This window comes from Plutella xylostella, chromosome 9 (assembly GCF_932276165.1).
Source record: "Plutella xylostella chromosome 9, ilPluXylo3.1, whole genome shotgun sequence".
NCBI classification, from domain to species: Eukaryota; Metazoa; Arthropoda; class Insecta; order Lepidoptera; family Plutellidae; genus Plutella; species Plutella xylostella.
This window is the reverse complement of record NC_063989.1, coordinates 9,101,354-9,120,966: the sequence shown is the minus strand read 5'-3', so window position 1 is coordinate 9,120,966 and position 19,613 is coordinate 9,101,354. Positions and strand designations below refer to the sequence as shown.

At 39.2% G+C, this 19,613-nt stretch overlaps 3 protein-coding genes across 9 annotated transcripts in view; 2 read left to right on the top strand and 1 right to left on the bottom strand.

The window, feature by feature from the left end:
- Positions 1-8: 8 nt before the first annotated feature.
- LOC105396446 (venom allergen 3) lies at positions 9-5,315 on the top strand. The gene is made up of 7 exons (XM_048623104.1): positions 9-350; positions 722-877; positions 3,649-3,745; positions 4,012-4,138; positions 4,225-4,315; positions 4,561-4,723; positions 5,083-5,315. Exons 1-7 carry the CDS (start codon positions 198-200, stop codon positions 5,313-5,315), a joined length of 1,020 nt encoding a protein of 339 aa, XP_048479061.1. The 5' UTR covers positions 9-197.
- A 1,120-nt stretch (positions 5,316-6,435) lies between these two features.
- LOC105385894 (katanin p60 ATPase-containing subunit A1) lies at positions 6,436-15,483 on the top strand. Of its 4 annotated transcripts, none has more exons than XM_011556376.3 (8): positions 6,436-7,085; positions 11,273-11,508; positions 11,602-12,077; positions 12,432-12,611; positions 13,183-13,325; positions 13,848-13,957; positions 14,312-14,438; positions 14,625-15,483. In XM_011556376.3, the coding sequence occupies exons 1-8, from the start codon at positions 6,901-6,903 to the stop codon at positions 14,821-14,823; spliced, it is 1,656 nt and encodes a 551-aa protein (XP_011554678.3). In that variant the 5' UTR covers positions 6,436-6,900; the 3' UTR covers positions 14,824-15,483. The 4 variants fall into 4 exon arrangements, with proteins under 4 accessions (XP_011554678.3, XP_037961882.2, XP_011554817.3 ...); XM_038105954.2 differs by having other exon boundaries at positions 11,270-11,508; XM_011556515.3 differs by lacking the exon at positions 6,436-7,085 and adding an exon at positions 10,485-11,018.
- Positions 15,484-17,071: 1,588 nt separating this feature from the next.
- Positions 17,072-19,613, bottom strand: part of LOC105385800 (V-type proton ATPase 116 kDa subunit a 1) — a 32,629-nt gene continuing 30,087 nt past the window's right edge. For 3 of the 4 annotated variants that reach the window (XM_048622963.1, XM_048622965.1, XM_048622964.1), the window contains 2 exons: positions 17,945-18,116; positions 17,073-17,628 (listed from right to left, as the gene is read on the bottom strand). In XM_048622963.1, the coding sequence (XP_048478920.1) occupies positions 17,505-17,628; positions 17,945-18,116 (296 nt within the window). In that variant the 3' untranslated portion in view covers positions 17,073-17,504. Of the gene's footprint in view, positions 17,629-17,944; positions 18,117-19,613 lie in introns of all 4 variants that reach the window. The other variant, XM_048622966.1, reaches the window with a different exon arrangement.

Sequence of the window (19,613 nt, the reverse complement as noted above, 5' to 3'; positions counted from 1 at the left end):
AATGGTGAAAATTAATACGTTTAGGCCAGCTGTCAGCCCAGTTTTCTCAAGCAGATTTATTATAGAAATTATTATATCTAAAGCAGATGGTACATATTCAAAATTAAACGTGCCTTAATATAATGAGTGACTTAGGTAGGCTTGAGTAACGAGTGAGCAATAACAGGGAGGTATCTTAATACGTTCTTATACCTAAAATGCTAAAGATTTATGTTTTTGTATATTTCTCAATTTATCCTGGTATTCTTGGCTTCTTCTATCAGTCGGAGAATATTCTAGATGCGATCAACTACTGTGCAATGCCGTGCAACGGGAGCTATACCTCAGAACACACTTTTTGTCTTTATCCCGTAAGTATCATCCAAGTTTTAGGTTTGTGAGAGTTGTAAGGTGCCTTTGGCCCTTGAAGCTAAAATATTAATCCATAGGTATTATGTTCATCCACTACCTCATCACTGCTGGAGAACGTCATTTATTTTCCGATACTTACCTACTTCATTTCAGTTAAGTACAGTGAAACTAGTAGTACCTACCTACCATTCGACGCTAAAATGAAAGCTAACAATATTCATACTTTGGTAACTATGAGTAGTCCGCAATAGAGTTTACCTACCTCCCTCATCAAATGCTTTTTTACCGTCCTATTATGCAGCTCCAGTACGCTGTCATATCTGTCTTCTACCAGCCCATTTAGCTCAACTAGCAATCCATCGTTTCCTAGCGCTACCAGCCCAGCACATCGTGTTCGGGCATGGTGGACGCCAGGCTAAGTGCTGCGGAGAAGCGAGGCATCGTGGGGAGACTCAACAAGCGACGGAGCGAGGTGGCGCGGGGGCTGCTGTCTGGGTTCCCGCCGGCGGCCAATATGATGAAGATGGTACGAGTATAAAGTTGAAAAAGTGGTGCTGGAAGGGGGTGATTCTGATCGGAGGGTCATTCTCATTCTGAACCACGCAATGTACCTACAATTGAGTCACTCTCTTTCGGCTTACTATCTACACTTTTAACCACTTTTGCAAAACAATGTAAATTACCTATTATGGTAAGTGTCGCTGTGGTCTATTGGCTGTGATTCAACATCCAGAGGTCCCAGGTTGATCACCGGATGGAGTAATTAATTCAGGATATGATGCTCTTGGATGCGCCTAAAGTATTGCAATAGCAACGCCCCATAACTGTACATCTGCCTAGAGACAACTCGCCTAATTTATAGGTATCAGACTATTAATGATTTTACAACTATAAAGTACTTTACTGTAGCAAGGGCGTACCCAGGATTTCAGCTAGGGGGGGGCAGCTCTTGAGATGATGGTCGGTCGGGTATATTGAAACAAAAATCATGAAAATTGTCTTTTATTAAGGTCAACTAGGCCAATTGTGTCTACGGGCCAAATTAATCTTTTCGATCCTATTTGAAAACGGCTTTATCAATATTGAAAAATGACATCTAGTTACGGTGGCTTAAACTAAATACTTTACATGAACTGCAGACAGATGGTGGTGTAGTCAACATAATATTATCCAAGTATTCAGTCATTTTGTGATTTGCACATTTTTTTGAAAGTTTGGTACTGTGACAGGTGATTGAAAATGTGAATCTAAAGTTTTCTTTATCAATTGATTTTATTCAGTAGGTATTCTAAACAATAGTAATTGGGCTACTTATATAGACACAAATTTTCAATGAAATAGCTTTGTTTGATGAATTAATGATGTTAATTTTTTTATGTTTGATAAAAGTCTTGGGGTAAATGCGTTAGGCGTAATGGGGCTATTGCGATTGTTTCTTTTCTTGCGATTGATTATTCTCAAAACAGAAATCGTCAACCTTATAATACATACATAATTATGCTCACGACTGTAGTCACCCGCTTTTCGCTGTAAATTTGTATCGCCGTTTTTTATTGAGTACAATGCACTAAAGTTGTGGGGTAAGTGTAAGTGTACAACCCGACTGTCAGATTTTTTCAAACTGCCCGAAGGCCTCTGACTAGGCTTAACAACTGCTGCCGAAGCAGCAACCGGGACCCACGGCTTAACGTGCCATCCAAAGCACGGAAGCGTCCAGAAAAGAACCATTTGAAATCGGTCATCCATCCAAGGCTGACCGTGCCATGTGTTAACCTCAGTGATCAGTTACGATCAATGAAACCAGCTCGATAAGGATTTTTACTATTTATGAACACGAAACTTATTGAAGAGTATCGGTTTTGCCATGCACATATTTTAATTGATATCTAAGTTTAATACCCGTATTTGATCCAATCTTACTATTTTTCTAAAGAATATAAATGAGAGGATGTATGAATGTTACTTTATTTTATTCACAACTGTCACTCACCACTATTAAATCTACATTCTTACTCACTTTACAGGAGTACTTAGGTAGTTCTTTTTTCATAAAAATGTTATTAGGATTTATCATGGAGTAAATGCGTCCATGAAAATTAGACGCATTTTCCTGATTTCTACTAAATCATCTGTGAATTCGTCAATAGTTTATTTTGGCTAAATTAACTGCCATACTATTGCACAAAAAAATTAACTGGAAAAGTCTCTTATTTTTTACCCGACTGCCGAAGGAGGAGGGTAATGTATGTCTGTTTCTTTGTTCCCTCCTGTAGCCTAAACGGCTTGATAGATTTTGATGTATGAGGTATCGTTAGAAGCGTATTGATTGCGCGATGGTTATAGGTTATGTGACGTTATATTAAAATGTATAAAGCGCCCTCTAGAGGACATAAAGTGATGATCGAAAAAATAATATTTTTCCAACTATGCCGTGTGGGGTATCAAATGAAAGGGCTTGATTAGCACATTACAAAAATATGCATATTGTAGGTATTTAAATCACAAAATCAAAATTATTGAAATAAAAAATGTTAATAAACTAAAACGTGACTACTAACATACAATTTCATAAAATAAAAACAACTAAAAAGTTAAAAATAAAAAAATTAATTATAAACAAACAAAAACCCGACTGCACGCTAAAAAGATGAAAACAAGCCCCAATGTTAATGGAAAGTATCGCAGGCGGGGACCAACTTGACTGCCACACAAGGTACACCTATCTAAGTCACATTCAGCTAAATGGTGAACCCTCTGCTGGTCCCCGCCTGTGATACTTTCCATTAACATTGGGGCTTGTTTTTATCTTTTTAGCGTGCAGTCGGGTTTTTTGTTTGTTTATAATTATTTCACGGAAAGCTTACCTATTGAATAGTTACATACTAAAAACACATTTGCCTCAAACCTGAAAAATGCGTTCAAAATCACAAATTCAATCAATGCTTTAAATTTGTTAAGAAATAGTTGTTCAATAGTCGTTAGTTTCTTAAAGTCACTTTTACATTAAATTTTTCATACCTTTGCTCCCATTATTCCGAAAACTTTTAGTGATCTAAAAATACAACGTAACCCCAGTTGACCTTAATTAGTTTGATTAAGATACAAAACAAAATAGGTAGGTAGGTAAGAGTAGATAACACGTTTTTAATTCCGACTTGGCAGGAAAATTTACGTTTATTTTATCTTCTAGGGGGGGCAGCTGCCCCCCCCTGCCCCTACCTGGGTACGCCCTTGCTGTAGTGCCTACTAGTGGAACTTCAGCTGATTAGTCATAATGATGTTCATTTCGTATTGCAGAGATGGGTTGACGACCTGGCGTTAGAAGCTCAGAGGTGGGCGGAGCAGTGCCTCCCGATCAGTAAAGTGGAACAGCACGACTCATGTCGGGATCTGTGTAGGTAGATGGATTAGTTCAATACCTACTATTCAACAGCTATAGATTTCATTTAAATTATATATTTGTGGTGAATATTACCAGGAAGTGACCAGGCTATGGCGGAAGGTCTACTCGTATCTTTGAGCTTTTGTGTATACAGTTAGGTTGCAAGGTGGTGTGGCAGGTGCTGCTGAAAAGCTGAAAATATCAACTTATGCGGCTGCCTATACCATACTTATTGTATCGTTCGTATTGTTTATCAAAGATAGTATCCATTGTTACAGATTCAGTAACAGTAGGTCAGTGCATAGCGACAGTGGTGGGCGACGCGCCGGGACTCAAACCCGAGACTTTGCTCGACATGTGGTACATACAGCGACTGCACTACAAGTGGAATGCCTCCATGACCTCGTTGGTATTTGAAATTTCATTGTTTTTGAAATAGGCAGAGGGTTATTTGGCTCTAATATACATAAATATGAATTCGAAATTTACAGACACAAAAAGAATCTCCACCTCTACGGAGATTTTGAGCAGATGTTAAATGCTGATTCTTTTATGGTTGGGTGCGGAAGGATTCGGTTTAAGGTAAGTATTTTAAACAAATCACCCATCTAGAAATCTACAAAGGTATACAAAAGATTGAAGACTCGATCGTCTAAGACACACGCTACACTAAACTCCTAAACGCTATACGGTAATAATCTCCTAAATGGAAATCCGTGGGACGTACGCCGCATCTCAAACCTCTTCTAGCCCATCTTTGAACCTACACTGTACGGCTGTATCTACGCCATGCAATTATTACCTCAAAATCCTTCCCCTCCCTGCAGTCTCTCTGGCAAGGTCAGCAGCGCCGAGTGGAGCGTCTGGTCTGCAACTTTGCCCCCCGCGGCCCCACGCCCGAGTACAACCCGTGGGCCGCCGGGCCCCCCGCTTCAGCCTGCCCTGACTACGCGAGAGCTGATACGGAGTTCCCGGACTTGTGTGCTTTGCGTTAGTGGTGACCTGTTTCTAATGTACCTAAGTCCGGCGCACATAGGGAATGAGTTCAAGAAATATGTGAAAAAGGTTCTGCCAAGTAGAGGTGCCGGATAAGCGAGTATTATTATGCACTGCTTGACATAGGAGACTACTAAAGAGTGCTTAGGTATAAAGTGTTTCTTCAGCAACTTCCTCATTTAACTACTTTAATAACGTTTAAAAAACCTTGAATAGAGGTTAAGGTCTATCGCTTCATAGTTTAATTTGGATACCGCATAGATTTAGCTACATTTCACTGTGCCGCCGGACATTTATCTTCAGACATATCGGACATTTCCTTATTCAATAATAACCACTCACCACAATTCCAGCGGATTCCACAGACCAGTACTACAGTGGCTTGCAAACCACCTCGCCAGTGCTTCACACGCTGGAGCAGGGCATCCTGGTGGTGACTCTCCTGGAGCTGGCGAACAACTCAGCGCTGCGGCGGCCCGGAGGTCTGGACAGCTTCTACCTCGCAACCATGGGAAAGGTGGACCCGGCTGTCACCAAGCCGTACCCTTATGTGCCAGGGTTTTTGAGGGACCTTGAGGATGGTTAGCTGGTTTTCGAATGCTGTTTCTCGGAGAGCAATATTTATAGACATTGCGAACCAACTCATTCATACTCCATATCCTAGAGCCGCTGCCATAGAGTATGGTGTCCATATACTCACTACGGATTAGTACATAACAGTTAGGTACTTTTTCGGGTTCGTCATCGACGGCTCTATCTCTAGAGATTCGCCATAAATACGGCGCTCTGATTGGTGGAACGCGCGAGTTTATCGACGTCGATAACGAACCTGTGTAGCGGCCACAAGTACACTGTGTACTGTACTGTACACATTGTATAATAGGTACCTATATGAAGTTGATATGATACTACTTAGCTATAAAGCTATAAGTAGGTTCTTCTGTTGTTGTTTTCAGCTGATCCAATTAGAGGCGAAAATTTCACATCTGAAGTACATAACGAAAACAAGGTGGTGCCATTATTTTAATAATTTTCTATATTTTTTTGCCTTTGTAAGTACCTAGCTACTAGTTACATGAATTCAATTTGATATCCTGGTTTCAGTCCCGACGCCACATAAGAAATACGGCACTGCCTTCAACAATAACAAACTACTTCGACACAACAACTCCTGGGGTGTTACTGCCAAAGGCAACTTTAGATACAAAACTGATGTTTCCGGAACCAGATGGAAAAACGGACGATATTAAAAAAGACCAGATACTGAAGACGTTAATCGACGAATATGGCAATGCGTCTGTAACTGCTTTCCCTAACTTTTGTGTGACGATTTTACTTTTATTTTTTGGGATACTTGTCATACTTGTATTGTAGGTTTACTGCTTTTACTTTTCCTGCTTGATGCAATACGAAGTTTTAAAGAGCTGCCAACCATTTTGTGCATTTAATACAGTCAGATAGAGTCGTGGCGCGACACACTTCGTATTTTGTAAAACAAGAGTTGTCCTGCTGTATTAATCAGGTCTTAGCTATACTTACACAAACGTACACTAACTATACTTTTTACATACTTACTAAGTTATAAAAATAAAATTTACTTTTGCTTTGTTTTTATATTCAACTGAAAGTTATTTAATCCTCATGTCTTTAATAATCTTGCAAGGCATACGTAACATTACGCATATTTTATTTGGCACAGAGTACCGATACTCAATCCCTTAAATAACTCTCTGTATTATCGACGACTCTGCACCAGTCATGAAGTGGCGTCGGCGGTCATCGGCCTACAGGGGGAGGTTCACCACGGCACTCCTGAAACTATCGCTTCCCTATCGCTACTCCATAAGGTTCATTCTCCAACACCAGCGCTCGTTAGCTGGTCGAGTGAATTCTTTTGGGGCCAGTCGGCGGTCCTGCTTACTTGCGTGACGTTGTGGCCAGTGGACGCATAGTTTTCACACATCACTTTCATGGGGTTTTTGAGTGAAATTTTCCGGGTTTTCGCTTGATACTGTTTAGGGCTACTTAAACAAGTCTAAACAGACATCACTGCTATGTTTGAGTGACCACTGAACTCTGCAAAAGTACTCGCCAATTTAGTGAAAATCTGTGCGTCAAATCACATCCGGACTAAAACAGTCTACGCTTCCTGATGCCCGATTCCACCACGGATGTTCGGCGCGTTTGAGGGTCTTCCGAAGATGACGAAGGACGCCAAGGCGCCGGCTGCGGACAGCCTCGGCCGGGGGTCGTGGCCTCGCAAGGCTGACAATGTCAAGATAGAGTTCGGATTCGGAGTGCCTCTTGGAGCCATGGCCGCGCATCCCGCCTTCCACTCCGCCTGGGATATGGGATGGTGAGTGGACGTCATTTCCTTGTATGTCATTACGTTTCTGAACGCTGAGTTGCACGAGGGAACTTTATGTTAATGTCGACTTTAATGTATTGCTGCCTTGCTTTGACAGTATACGGACAGAAAGAAGCAGAGATAGATTTAATGCCGACATTAGCTTAAAGTTCCATCGTGTAACTCAGCTTCAAAAACAGCATGTTAGATGTATAAATATGGAATATGAAAGTGGCTGATTCAGTAAAACATTATCATTGGTAGGATCAATATGTGGCAAATTGGTAAGTATTGCTTAGCTGAAGAGGACCTTACAGGCTTTATCCATCCTTGGAAGAGGGCATAATATAATAATATCCTTTGTTAATGGACATGATGAGTTCATAAGTGTTTAGTTGTTGAGCAGATTTCAGATAGGTACTTACTCACCTAAATTATTTAGAAGCCAGTAAGTATTCTAATTTCAAATACTGAACAGTAGCAGTCTTTTAACAACCGGACACCGAACCTAGAACTTATCCCACAGCGACCAGCAATCATCAGAGCACCGCTATAGTTACTTAGTAGGGCAGTTGACAATTTTAATAACTTCAATAACTTCTGAAAATTGCACCCTACTCTTCTACGTACCTTTAATTATACCTTTAGTACCAACCCCTGTACATTAATGAGTACTAGGGGGGTCACTCTATATGACGAAATACTAAGTTACGGAGCGCTGCTGTGCGAGCCACGACTCTATCTCGTTGTATTCAACGTGCCGATTGCACGACAGCTCTCGTGCGTTAGTTGTTTGTTTTTCGTCTGTATAGAGAAACCCCCTTGAGCCGTATGCGACCTCCTTCGAGAGATCGCGTGATAGTTGCGCGATAACGAACCAAATTACAACGTCGCCTTTCTTTATTCGAATAAAATAGGCCACGTACAAGTAAGTCACTCATAACAACACCTACAACCATCCTATACTAGGTATACAATTATAACTTGGTCAGTTAGAGAAAGAGTTTATAAAAGGATGTAACAAGGTCAAAACTTCCAATTAACTACTTGTTCCACGTCAGTCGTCGACCACCGAACTAAGTTTTCTTTGTCTTTATCACACACTTTTCGCAAATTTACGCTACACTCCCAATAGCATACTACCAAATATTTATGCAAAAATATGCGTACATTTTATTACTAAAATACCTATACAGAGGGGTTGCAAAAGTGGTGTAAGTATATAGTAAGCCTAAAGGGTCAGCAATTCTTTGATTAGTAAATAAGTATAGAGACTCATGTAAAAAATATATAAACTTAGTGAAAAGTCACGGCCAAACATTTCATGAATTTCGCAAAGTTGAAGAACATGAATTTCAAATCATTTGTCCTCTGCTCTACACATGGAAATCTCAACGACAGGACCACCTAGGTATATTGGAACCTGACTGGAATACCTACTATTGTTTTTAACCCCCGACGGGAAGAGAGGTGTTTTTAATTTCACTTGTCTGTGTGTGATTATTTGTCTGTCGCGTCGTAGCGTAGCTCTAGCTCCCAAACAGCTGAAACAATTTTCATTTTGTTTACCCCAGCGTGCTTAGCCATGTTTCATGAAAATCGGTTCAGTTTAAAAGTTATGCGACCATCGGTGTTGTCTATTGAGTGTCGGGGATTTTTAGGTTCTATACCGAAATGGTAGCTCAGCTGACCAATGCAATAAAACTGCATGTCTCCATGTGTTGGTACTTCACATCACGCGACGCGACGGCGGCACTCATACCTAAATTAGTCTACCATTTATATTTATGAGATTCCGTCCCTATTACTCACAGTCTAGACTTGACCAATGAAGAAATATATTTTCAGACACACCTAGTTTTCAGAAGTAAAAAAAACGTGACTAATGTAGTGAATAATGCATATTACAGCCAATGTGCATGAATAGGATACCATACATACGTAATGTACTGACTGAAGGTGCTAGGCTTAGACTGCATGTCTATGTAAGTACCTAGGTAGAAAGATGACTATCAGTAAAATTGACTTTACTTATGATCTTCTACTTCATACAAATCATACAAACATTATAAGAAGATTCGAAGTCATGTATTTATTCAAGATTTAACTTTATTGGCATACTTTACGACCGTAACCCTGAATTTACAAATCTCAAGGATAGGTTAAGTTTAACTCAGGGTTAACCGTCTCGACTTTTTATTACGCCAAAGTAAGTAAGTAAATAATAAATAAGTTTTTATTACATTATCATGACTCTTTTAATTATTACTGGGATCACAATGCTGTAACACTGACTAGGTAGGCATTCTGTAGTAGACATAATTATGAACATCTTTTGTTGTACCTTTTTTGAAAATTCGCGAAATTTGTACAGTATCAGTACTTCTCAGTCGGTAATTTCGTTATGACCTGCCATCTACATCCTTGTGGTTAAATATAAAAGCTCAATTTGTGAATTTAAATAGAACTTAAAAGCAGGAAGAATCAAATATAAAGGTCGGTTTTCATGATGCCTAATCGAGACACCTACACACATACTGTTGTTATTTGTAGTGGGTGTAGCACTGGGGACAGGACAGTTTATAAACCGAGGTCCTTTTAATCTGGCTAGTTTAAAACTGCATTTCATGTATGTAGGTACAAATTATAGGAAGTTCTTTATTATTAAGAACACAAAACAGGTAGTAATTAATGGTTTCTCTAATTGATATAAAGTAGGCTTAGGCCACGTTCAGATGACAAGCGCTCAACGCGCGTTTTCGTAACGCGCGTTTACAACTACATACATTTTATTCCGCGCGACGCACGTTAGCATGTGTACAGCCTGAATAAAATGTATGTAGTTGTAAACGCGCGTTACCAAAACGCGCGTTGAGCGCTTGTCATCTGAACGTGGCCTTATAGAACACAAGCATTACAACGACCAACAAGTACTTTCTAATTAACTTTAGGGTTAAATCGTTATCTTTTATTGAAACTAACTGGGTCCACAAAGGTTAGTAGAGCACCACGTAAAGCTAAATCTAACCTGAGGTTATCGTTATACAAGTGTGACAATAGGAAATGTAGCACAGAAAATGAGACTAGAGCACCTGAAAATTTAATAAAAAGACGCTTCCTTGAAACATGAATGAAGGCAGTAGGGTGAGTGAACCCCGTCATATGGTGTCTTCCGCTAGTTCGATGAACTTTGACACACATCGGAGCTTTTCTTCATGCAGCCCCTTGCAAAGCGTAAACAAAGACGTTAACGGTTTGCTTGCAACGTTGCAGTTAATTTTTGATGGATGCTCTATATTGTGTGTATTTATAGGAAATGCTTAGCTGCTAGGTTTAACCAACGCTGCAGCTATCTTGCTCCTGGTCTCTACAGTGGTTAGATGATTTGATATACCTGAAATTTGCCATTAATAGGTACGTAAACTTTCAGCCTTCCTTAACGGCTTTAAACAAAAGCATTCAACAGACCGAAAGTGTAACGCCAAGTGCCTACACTTGCTACTGTTTAATAACAGGATATTAAGGTCACGCAATCCCTTCTACCTTACTACAATGATGTACGAGTATAAAGTGGAAAGTAGACCAGTCAAGGACCCCACGCAAGGAATATACTCCAAAGAGTTTCCGCAAACCGTTTCCATGACAACCGACAAACGGACATACCTGTCAACACAACAACACGATCATTTTGATAATTTCCACATAATTTCACATTTTTCCACCACCCGGCTCAAGAACATGCGTTACCCTACTTACGGCAAGACTGGAACCTTATGACCTCTTTCACCGCTCAGTTCTAGAGCTGATTTACCTCTAAAATAACTCTATGTTCCCGGTAACCCTTGGAAGGGTTGTGAGAAAGATGGACTTCGGATTTGGCGATTTCCTCTTCCCCAATGTAACAGGGTTGAGACAGTTTTTCGACCACGATCACATGCTCAGGTATGAAGGAATACTAAGTATATGCCTGCAAACAATAAGGCTGAATCTCTTTTGCTATAATAATATTTATATAGAGTGTAGGTAGAGTTAGGTCAAATTCGATAAACCTTGAGGTTGATTTATTTTTACGACTATTTGGCCAGTTCCAAGGTCTTGAACTACGCAAATATTTTAGATAAATTATACCAAACCTTGGTGTAACCTTACGAAAAGGTAATAAAATTAATTACTATGTGGTGTTAATTTTTCAGCAGTCCATCTTCAAGTTTTCATCAAATGGCAAACATGATGGATCGGATGATGGCTGAAAGATTTCAGCCTTTTGGGTATGCGCGGATGACGGCCCGAAAATGCAGTGAAGGAAAGAGTGATGACAAGACCCCGAAGGAACCACCTCGGGATGGTATTAGACACAGCAGCAGGAAAGATAAAGCTAGAAATTCTCCAGGCACGCATGTAAATAATGGCACAAGACATTTACCGACACAAGGTTTGTATGCTCTTTATTTACTAAATACTGCTCCGTAGACTTTGTAATGTTATAGTAACTAATTAACATTATAATAATTATATACAATTTCAGTGGTTCGTCCTTCAGTAAACATATTCAGCAAAGACACACCGCCAGATCCCAACAAACAAGCGCCTCAAGATCCTACGACTGAGAAATGGGCCGGCACACTGAGACGCAGAGACCCTGAGATTCAGCCGACTCTACCCTCAATAGTTACCAGAAAAACATCTTCGAGCTCCATTGGCAGTGGCAGAAACGGACGGTCGCTCGAAAGAAGGGCAAGAGCCAGGAATTTAGTACCAATCAAGCCAATAAACGGGAAATCTGATGTTCCGAACGAAGGTGCCGATGTCACTATTTACGAAAAAGATGAGAAAGTTTTCGACACAACAGGGTATGAAATGCACCTGGTAGAGACCTTGGAGAAGGATATTTTGCAAAAGAATCCGAATATCCGGTGGAAAGATGTCGTCGGTCTGGACGACGCTAAATCAGTTTTACAAGAAGCAGTAGTTTTGCCACTAGTGATGCCTGATTATTTTAAGGTAAACATAATTCTAACTTTGTAGTAGAGGTTACTGAGTTGACATTTCTGTATCAGTTCAATATTACGAGAACGGCCGCTGCCTGGTAATGACCAGCCTACTTTTAAATTTGTGTTTCGCGTGCGAGATTATTTTCGGATTAGTAGATCCTACTAGAAGTGCAGCCATTCACAATGCTATTAGGAGTTTCTATAACTTCAGTCGTAATACCAGTTAAGTATGGTAGGAATGAAATTGGCGATTGGAGGGCCCTCCTCATGTGGCTAGATTATGCTGTTTGTATAAAGTAATAATACTAAATCAATAAGGTGCCCTGGGTTGGACCCCTAAATTGATAATGTTATATTCTTTCAGGGTATTAGACGTCCGTGGAAAGGTGTCTTGCTAACCGGTCCCCCTGGCACTGGCAAGACTTTGCTCGCTCGAGCGGTGGCCACGGAATGTAAGACTACATTCTTCAACGTGTCTTCAGCCACCCTTACTTCCAAGTATCGAGGGGATTCTGAAAAACTTGTGCGACTGCTATTTGACATGGTTTGTAAGCTTTCTATTGCTACACTTGATCTGTTAAAATATAAAAATACGAATGTAAGAATTTTATAATTGATAAGTAGAATTTTATAATTGATACTCTGTTCTTAACATACTTAGGTGGACACCTTCGTTATCAGTCATCGTCATCTCATAATCTTCCATTGCTAGACCCATGATTTCTTCTTGTAATCATCACTGATCCATTGTCCAAGGTCGCCGGTCAAGCGATCTGATGGGCGTCTCATGATAAGCAAGACAACTGTTTCTGAACACATCACCCCAACAAATAACTGATGTTGGCTGATAACTGCTTTAGCTTGGAGATATTTAACCACCGACGAAAAAGAGGGGTCTTATATGTTTAACGTGTCTCTGTATGTGGTAGTAAAGCTCCCAACGGCTGAACCGATTCTTTCTTTGTTTTTTTTGGTCATGTGGTAAGCCCGAGTGTTCTTACAGTTTGGCGATATTTGATCAAAATCGCTTAGCTGTTAAAAATTTAAAGTCGGGGATTTTTAACGTAGGTTACGTAAGTAGTGCCTTTCCTTCCACAACGTACCGTTGTTTCCAGGCTCTATTCTACGCGCCCAGCACGATCTTCATCGACGAGGTGGACTCGCTGTGCGCCGTGCGCGGGGCCGACTCGGAGCACGAGGCCTCCCGGCGGTTCAAGGCGGAACTGCTTATACAGATGGACGGGCTAGCAGCTGTTTTGTAAGTTATATTAATAAAGAAGTACTGAAGGGCTAGTACGGGGCGCATTAAAGTCGTGACAAAAGTTTTGCATCGCCGTCACTCACATCGCGCAGCCTCAAAAGTGAGCGCGACGGATCCAGGTCAGCGTCACGTGTCTTATTAGCGCCCTGTGCTACACTGCCAGGAAGTGGTGACGATGGGGAAGAAAACCAAGTGAAACTTTTGCAGCACGAGTGTGCTTTTCAGGTTCTGACCAATTACATTATTGGGGAGAAAAAATGGCGATTCAACCAACCAATTAGAACTGGGGAATCCGGCACACTCGCCTAAGGCGTCATCTGTAATTAGCTTTTAATTTTTCTCCCCATTCAAAGTTGTTGTATCTTGGGGGACCAATATAAGTATCCAAAAATGCTATTTTGTGCTTTTTATTTATCAAAAACATGTTGTTTAATTTTCTTCAAATCGTACCTTACTATATACTTACTTACAATAGAGTATTTCAGAGGATAATATATGTGTCATAAACTTTTATTTCAGTAACCAAGAGAAGATAATAATGGTGCTGGCGGCCACCAACCACCCGTGGGACATTGACGAAGCGTTCCGGAGACGCTTCGAGAAGAGAATTTACATTGGACTACCTGATGGTAAGACCTCTTATGCTGTAAGAAATATAAGTAAACTAACACTATATTATAGTTTCCTTCGCTTTGCTATAAAAGGTTTTCTCATTAGAAGTCTACAATGAAATGTAGCCGACAGCACTATTAAAGTAGTGAGACGCGCTACAGCTCCTCCAGTACCTAATAGTTAGATGAGAAAGTCCGAGGGTAGTGTTGTAGCGTTCCTTGGGAAATGCATCCTAAATCAAACACAAGACGGTTGTTGACTGGTAGAAAATGCTTTTAGCATTAAGTCCACCTGATTGTACATAATTACTTCTCTACATTGTGCAATAAATAAATTGTTGGCTGAAGCTGATCTACTTAATTAACTTCCAGAGCCAACTCGAGTGAAGCTGCTGAAGACGAGTCTGCGCGACGTGGTGCTGGCTGATGATGTGCAGCTCGAGGAGCTGGCGCAGAAGCTCGACGGCTACAGCGGATCCGATATTTGTAACCTTTGCAGGTAATGTCATTAGCTTTGATCCAATTTATGTCCACAAGTTTGTCGTGTCACTAAGTATGTCCGCAATTTTTGTTTTTAATACGTACTTTGGCGATAATTTGAACTATTTATTGCATATAATATGCTCGCTAGTTGCCTACGAAAATATTGGGTATCTTAACTTCTAAACCAACTTCCTCCAAACAGAGACGCAGCGATGATGACGATGCGTCACAAGATCGCCGGGAAAACCCCCGACGAGATCAGACGTCTGAAGCGCTCGGAGCTCGAGGCCCCAGTCTCCAAGGAGGACCTGGAAGCGGCGTCAGAGAAGACCCGGCGGACGGTGACGCAGGCCGATGTGGCCAAGTACACCACCTGGATGCAGAAACACGGGTGCTCCTAGCGCCGCGTCCAGGCGCTGAGGGCGCTCATACGACGGATCCGAAATCAGTAGAAACAAGTGACTGTTGAAAGTATTCTGTGAGGGGTCCAAATGCTCGTGACTTTTGTGTGGGTTCAAGGCTAAAAGTTTCTGAGGACTTTTTGGGTAAGTATAATATTATGTTGAATGATGAAAAGATTCAGTTCGATAGAAAACGTGCACTGTCAAATACCAATCCAGTATTTGATATGGTTGTACAAATTCTTGTAGTAAAGTTACCGAGTATAAGTAACGTAAGATTTGTAAATAGGTCTGTAAAAGTGAAAAGTTGTGTAGTTGGGCCCTACTAATGCCCGACTGCTTTGATTCATTTTCCAGTTTTGAAGAAAACTGGCAAAATGGCCTAGAGGCTATCACTTTATAACCAAATTATTATTAGTGTAAGGAGTAGGGTTTTTTAAAGGCAAACGAAGATATTAAAAATGCTTTATTATTTTTCCTTTTTTTTTAAAAAAGAACAACAAATATTTTAGTGTAACTAATTAGTGGTGGACTTTGTTATTTAGGTACTGTTTTTCTATAAAGATTTAAAGTAATTATGTAAAAACTCAAGTCTGTTGTATTCATAAAAATTTGTTGATAATTTATTCAATAAAGGTCGTTCATAATTTGTATTGGTAATTACTTGTTTTATTACACAAACTGCTAAAATACAATGCTTAGGGAGCTAAGGCACAATGATGATATGACTACGTTAATACACTTATCATAATTTATTTTCAAAGCAGACTATTCAATTTCATACTTTGATAAAAAATAATGAATAAATATGTAGAGAAAAATATTTGTGCGATAAATACACTTGCAGGAGCTAAAGTGATACCTATGTACAATACCCATGAAATGCATACAAATAATTTGACAAGGCATATTACAAGAACTTTGAGATAGGCGAATTATTTCTCGAGACGTAAAGTATTTATGTATGCCCAAATTTGAATACATGACATGACAGGGTGCTGATGATAATAAAGTGTGCGTGTAAATGTAAAATAGTATAAAATATGAGACTGAGATTCAGTAAAAGAACTTTCATAGTAAAGTTCATGCAATAAGTTTATGAATTCACTCAATTAAAATGATTCAGAAGAGTAACATGCATACTTATAACAAAATAACATTCCATTACCAATACGTTCATTTGGTTAAATATTGCGTTGAACTTAAAAACTAACCTTAGATTTATGTAATTCATATAATATTATGTCTTTACGTGTATAATAGTCAGATTGGACACTTTTCAACTATAACTATCATTATATTTATATTACAATGTAATTATCTAATATAAAAGTGCACTTACTTTATTATTATATTTTTGGTTCTCTTTTGACTACAACATTTTATCTTAACTTGTACTGCAATGTCTGTAATAATGGCACTTCTTTTTTGATTCAGTAACATTGACATTCATATGTTTTAATCCTTTTTAACCGACTTCAAAAAAAGGAGGAGGTTCTCAATTCGTCGGGATCTTTTTTTTTTTTTTATATTTTTTTTTATGTATGTTCACCGATTACTCCGTCGTTTATGAACCGATTTAGAAAATTCTTTTTTTGTTGTATTGGGTTGAGCTTCCAGGTGGTCCCATTTTTTTTTCAGAATTTTATCTCACCCCCAAGTGTGGGTAAAGGGGTAAAAACAGGGTATGAATTTCAATTTTGGGCACATATTAACCGATTCTAATGAAATTAAGAACGTAAATATAGTTCTTATAACAAAAAAATATGATGGTGACCTTGAGCTGATCTGATGATGGAAACGGAAGGCAGTCAGGGGAACTCCTCAACGGTATATAGCAACTACTTCGTGTTTAGGCTTGAATGATTCGTATTGATTAGTAGGACATTTTGGTATCATTTGCACCTTACTTTTGATTGAAAATTATTACAAATAAACTAAAAACTATTAAATAAAATAATAATTAAAAAAATTAAAAAACCGACTTCAAAAAACCACTAAAATGTAAGAAATAATTTAAGGTTTACACAAATTCTACTCGTATGAGACAGTACAAATATACCTAAGCAGGAACTGTTCTTTTTTGAAGTTGGTGCCATATTTCTTCAGATTACTTTGTCACCGCACCAACATCAAAAAAGAACAGTTCCTGCTTAGGTATATTTGTACTGTCTCATACGAGTAGAATTTGTGTAAACCTTAAATTATTTCTTACATTTTAGTGGTTTTTTGAAGTCGGTTTTCTAATTAATTGTCAGTTACACATGGTGATTAGCTTTTTTATCACCTTGACGAACTAGTTTCGACTACTTCCCTATGAATAAAATACCACTCAAGTGATCAGTGATCACCACTTGGCCACCATAGTTTCGTAGCGATCATTTTGACTGCAAGTTCTAAAAATTCTAAAGTTGCAATTATTTGTTGACTGAGCTGAGTAATTCCTCCAATTTATCGGATCATGTTTTTATACAATTCAGATTATTAGGTTTGAAAGTGAGCTTAATATTAATGAAATTCTTATGAAATATTATCTCAACACTTCATATGTTTTTTTTAGATACGCCTGTATCCATCTTTAAACGAAAATAGTTGCAACTTTACAATTTTTGCAACTTAAACACCCATCGCCGCCGTACTTCCTGTATCGAGGTACTAGGGCAGCAGGGGTTCAGCTGGGGTCACTCGGCCGGCCCTCCGTTACTCTCTACCACGATGTCCTCATCGTGCTCCAACATGGCAGAGAAGGAAAACGGAGCGAACGCGTAGCCCTGGCCTTCGTAGAACTTGCTCATGAACTCCACCCTGTAGAGGAAAAGATAGGTAAATTTTAATTTCACCTATGCTTAAGACAGATAATCTCAGACGATAATGGACACACATTACGAAGGGGGGAGAGGTTAGCAAGTACCAATGATAGTGTTCACTGAAAAGTTCATTATAGTTTTCTTATAGAGTGAATAATAATAAGAGAGGGTTATCCAACCGTATTTTCTCATCAAGGATAAATACTCGTAGATAGAATATTTGAGGGCAGATATATGGCAGAGGACTATTTTAATTTCCCTTCATAGGTACCTATATTTTTACTAAGTAGGTATAACATCAGAAATTGTCTCACCAATGCAGCCGCAGTGTATGCAAGAAGGCAGACAGGCCCTCCATCAGCACCAATATGGCGAGAGTGAAGAAGGCCCACGCGGCGAAGATCACGTACAGGGTGATGGCGTTCACAAACGAACCCGCGCCCAGCCCTTGCTTCATGATCTGCTTCCATAGCACCGCTGATAGCTCTGCGAATTGATATTTTCATGGTGAATAGTTTAGTTTACTGGGCCGACGACTTCAGAGCTAGTAGTCATTGATTAGATGAGGATAAATGTGGTAAATAGTTCAGCTCGCTTGATCGACGACTTTAAAGTAAAGTAAAGTAAAGTAAAATCATTTATTTGTTCTAGAATTTGGGTACATGAAAAGGTGTTATATACATAGTTGGATCCATCAAATTCAGCCCTATGGGCGTACAAATATTTACAATAATTATCTTAATCTATTAAAAAAACTATTACTGGTAATTATGACAAGAATAATATATACAAAAATATCAAATCATTAATTATTCATTAAAAAATTCATTAATTGAGTAAAAACAATTGGACATTAAATATTTTTCTACTTTACTTTTGAATATTTCTATTTTTAAAGTTTTAAATTCATCAGGCAACTTATTATACACTCGTATGCACATACAGTACACATTGTTTTTATACAATTCTAATTTAGAGGTAGGAAAGTATAATTTATGTTTATATCGTTCACCAGTACGACTGTTCATTTCCTTTTTTGTTTTAAATATTTCCGGGTGCTGTTTAACAAATAAACAGATCTCTTGGATGTAAATACATGGAAGTGGCAAAATATTTAGCTTCTTAAATAATGGTTTACAGGAATCCCTATAGTTAGCCAAGCACAACGATCTAATACACTTCTTTTGTGCTTTAAAAGTGCGGTCTACGTCTACTGAGTTTCCCCATATAATGATTCCGTATCGAAGTACTGAGCCTATATAGCCATGATAAGCACTAAGGGCGGCCTTCTTTGAAACTGTTTGCCTAATATTTTTCAATGCATATAAAAAATTGTCTATTTTAGTACATACCATTTGTATGTGCTCCTTCCAACTACAGTTCTTATCAAAGATTATACCTAAAAATTTTGTAGATTTTACTTCTTCTAGAGTTTCGTTTTTGTATTTAATTTTTAATGGTTCGATTCTTGCATTATAAGTACTCATCACGACCCATTACGTCCCCACTGCTGGGGCACGGGTCTCCTTCCAATGAAGGAAGGGTTTAGGCCTAGTCCACCACGCTGGCCAAGTGCGGGTTGCAACTCTCTCAGCACAAGCAAGCTTGTGCTGAGAGAGTTGTCGGGTAAGTGGGCAACCCGACTGTCAGTTGTTTTCAAGCCGCCCGAAGGCCTCTGACTAGGCTTAACGACTGCTGCCAAAGCAGCAACCGGGACCCACGGCTTAACGTGCCGTCCGAAGCACGGAAGCGTCCAGAAAAGCACCACTTGAAATTGGTCACCCATCCAATGGCTGACCGTGTCAGTTGTTGCTTTACCTCAGCGATCAGTTACGATCACTGAGGCCCGCTCGACTACGGACGCTTCTTATAAGTACTAAATTGAATTAATTGTGTTTTATTTATATTTACATTTAAATTATTATATTCTAACCATCTAATGACTTGTTTTAGGACCTTGTTTATTTCGATGTGAAAAGTTTC

Coding starts and splice junctions, on each gene's coding strand:
- LOC105396446 (XM_048623104.1), top strand. CDS start 198: ATGCTAAAGATTTATGTTTTTGTATATTTCTCAATTTATCCTGGTATT. Junction 351..721: donor ACACTTTTTGTCTTTATCCC/GTAAGTATCATC, acceptor ATCGTTTCCTAG/CGCTACCAGCCCAGCACATC. Junction 4,139..4,224: donor TGGAATGCCTCCATGACCTC/GTTGGTATTTGA, acceptor CGAAATTTACAG/ACACAAAAAGAATCTCCACC.
- LOC105385894 (XM_038105954.2), top strand. CDS start 6,901: ATGTTCGGCGCGTTTGAGGGTCTTCCGAAGATGACGAAGGACGCCAAG. Junction 7,086..11,269: donor TCCGCCTGGGATATGGGATG/GTGAGTGGACGT, acceptor TTAATTTTTCAG/CAGTCCATCTTCAAGTTTTC. Junction 11,509..11,601: donor AAGACATTTACCGACACAAG/GTTTGTATGCTC, acceptor ATACAATTTCAG/TGGTTCGTCCTTCAGTAAAC.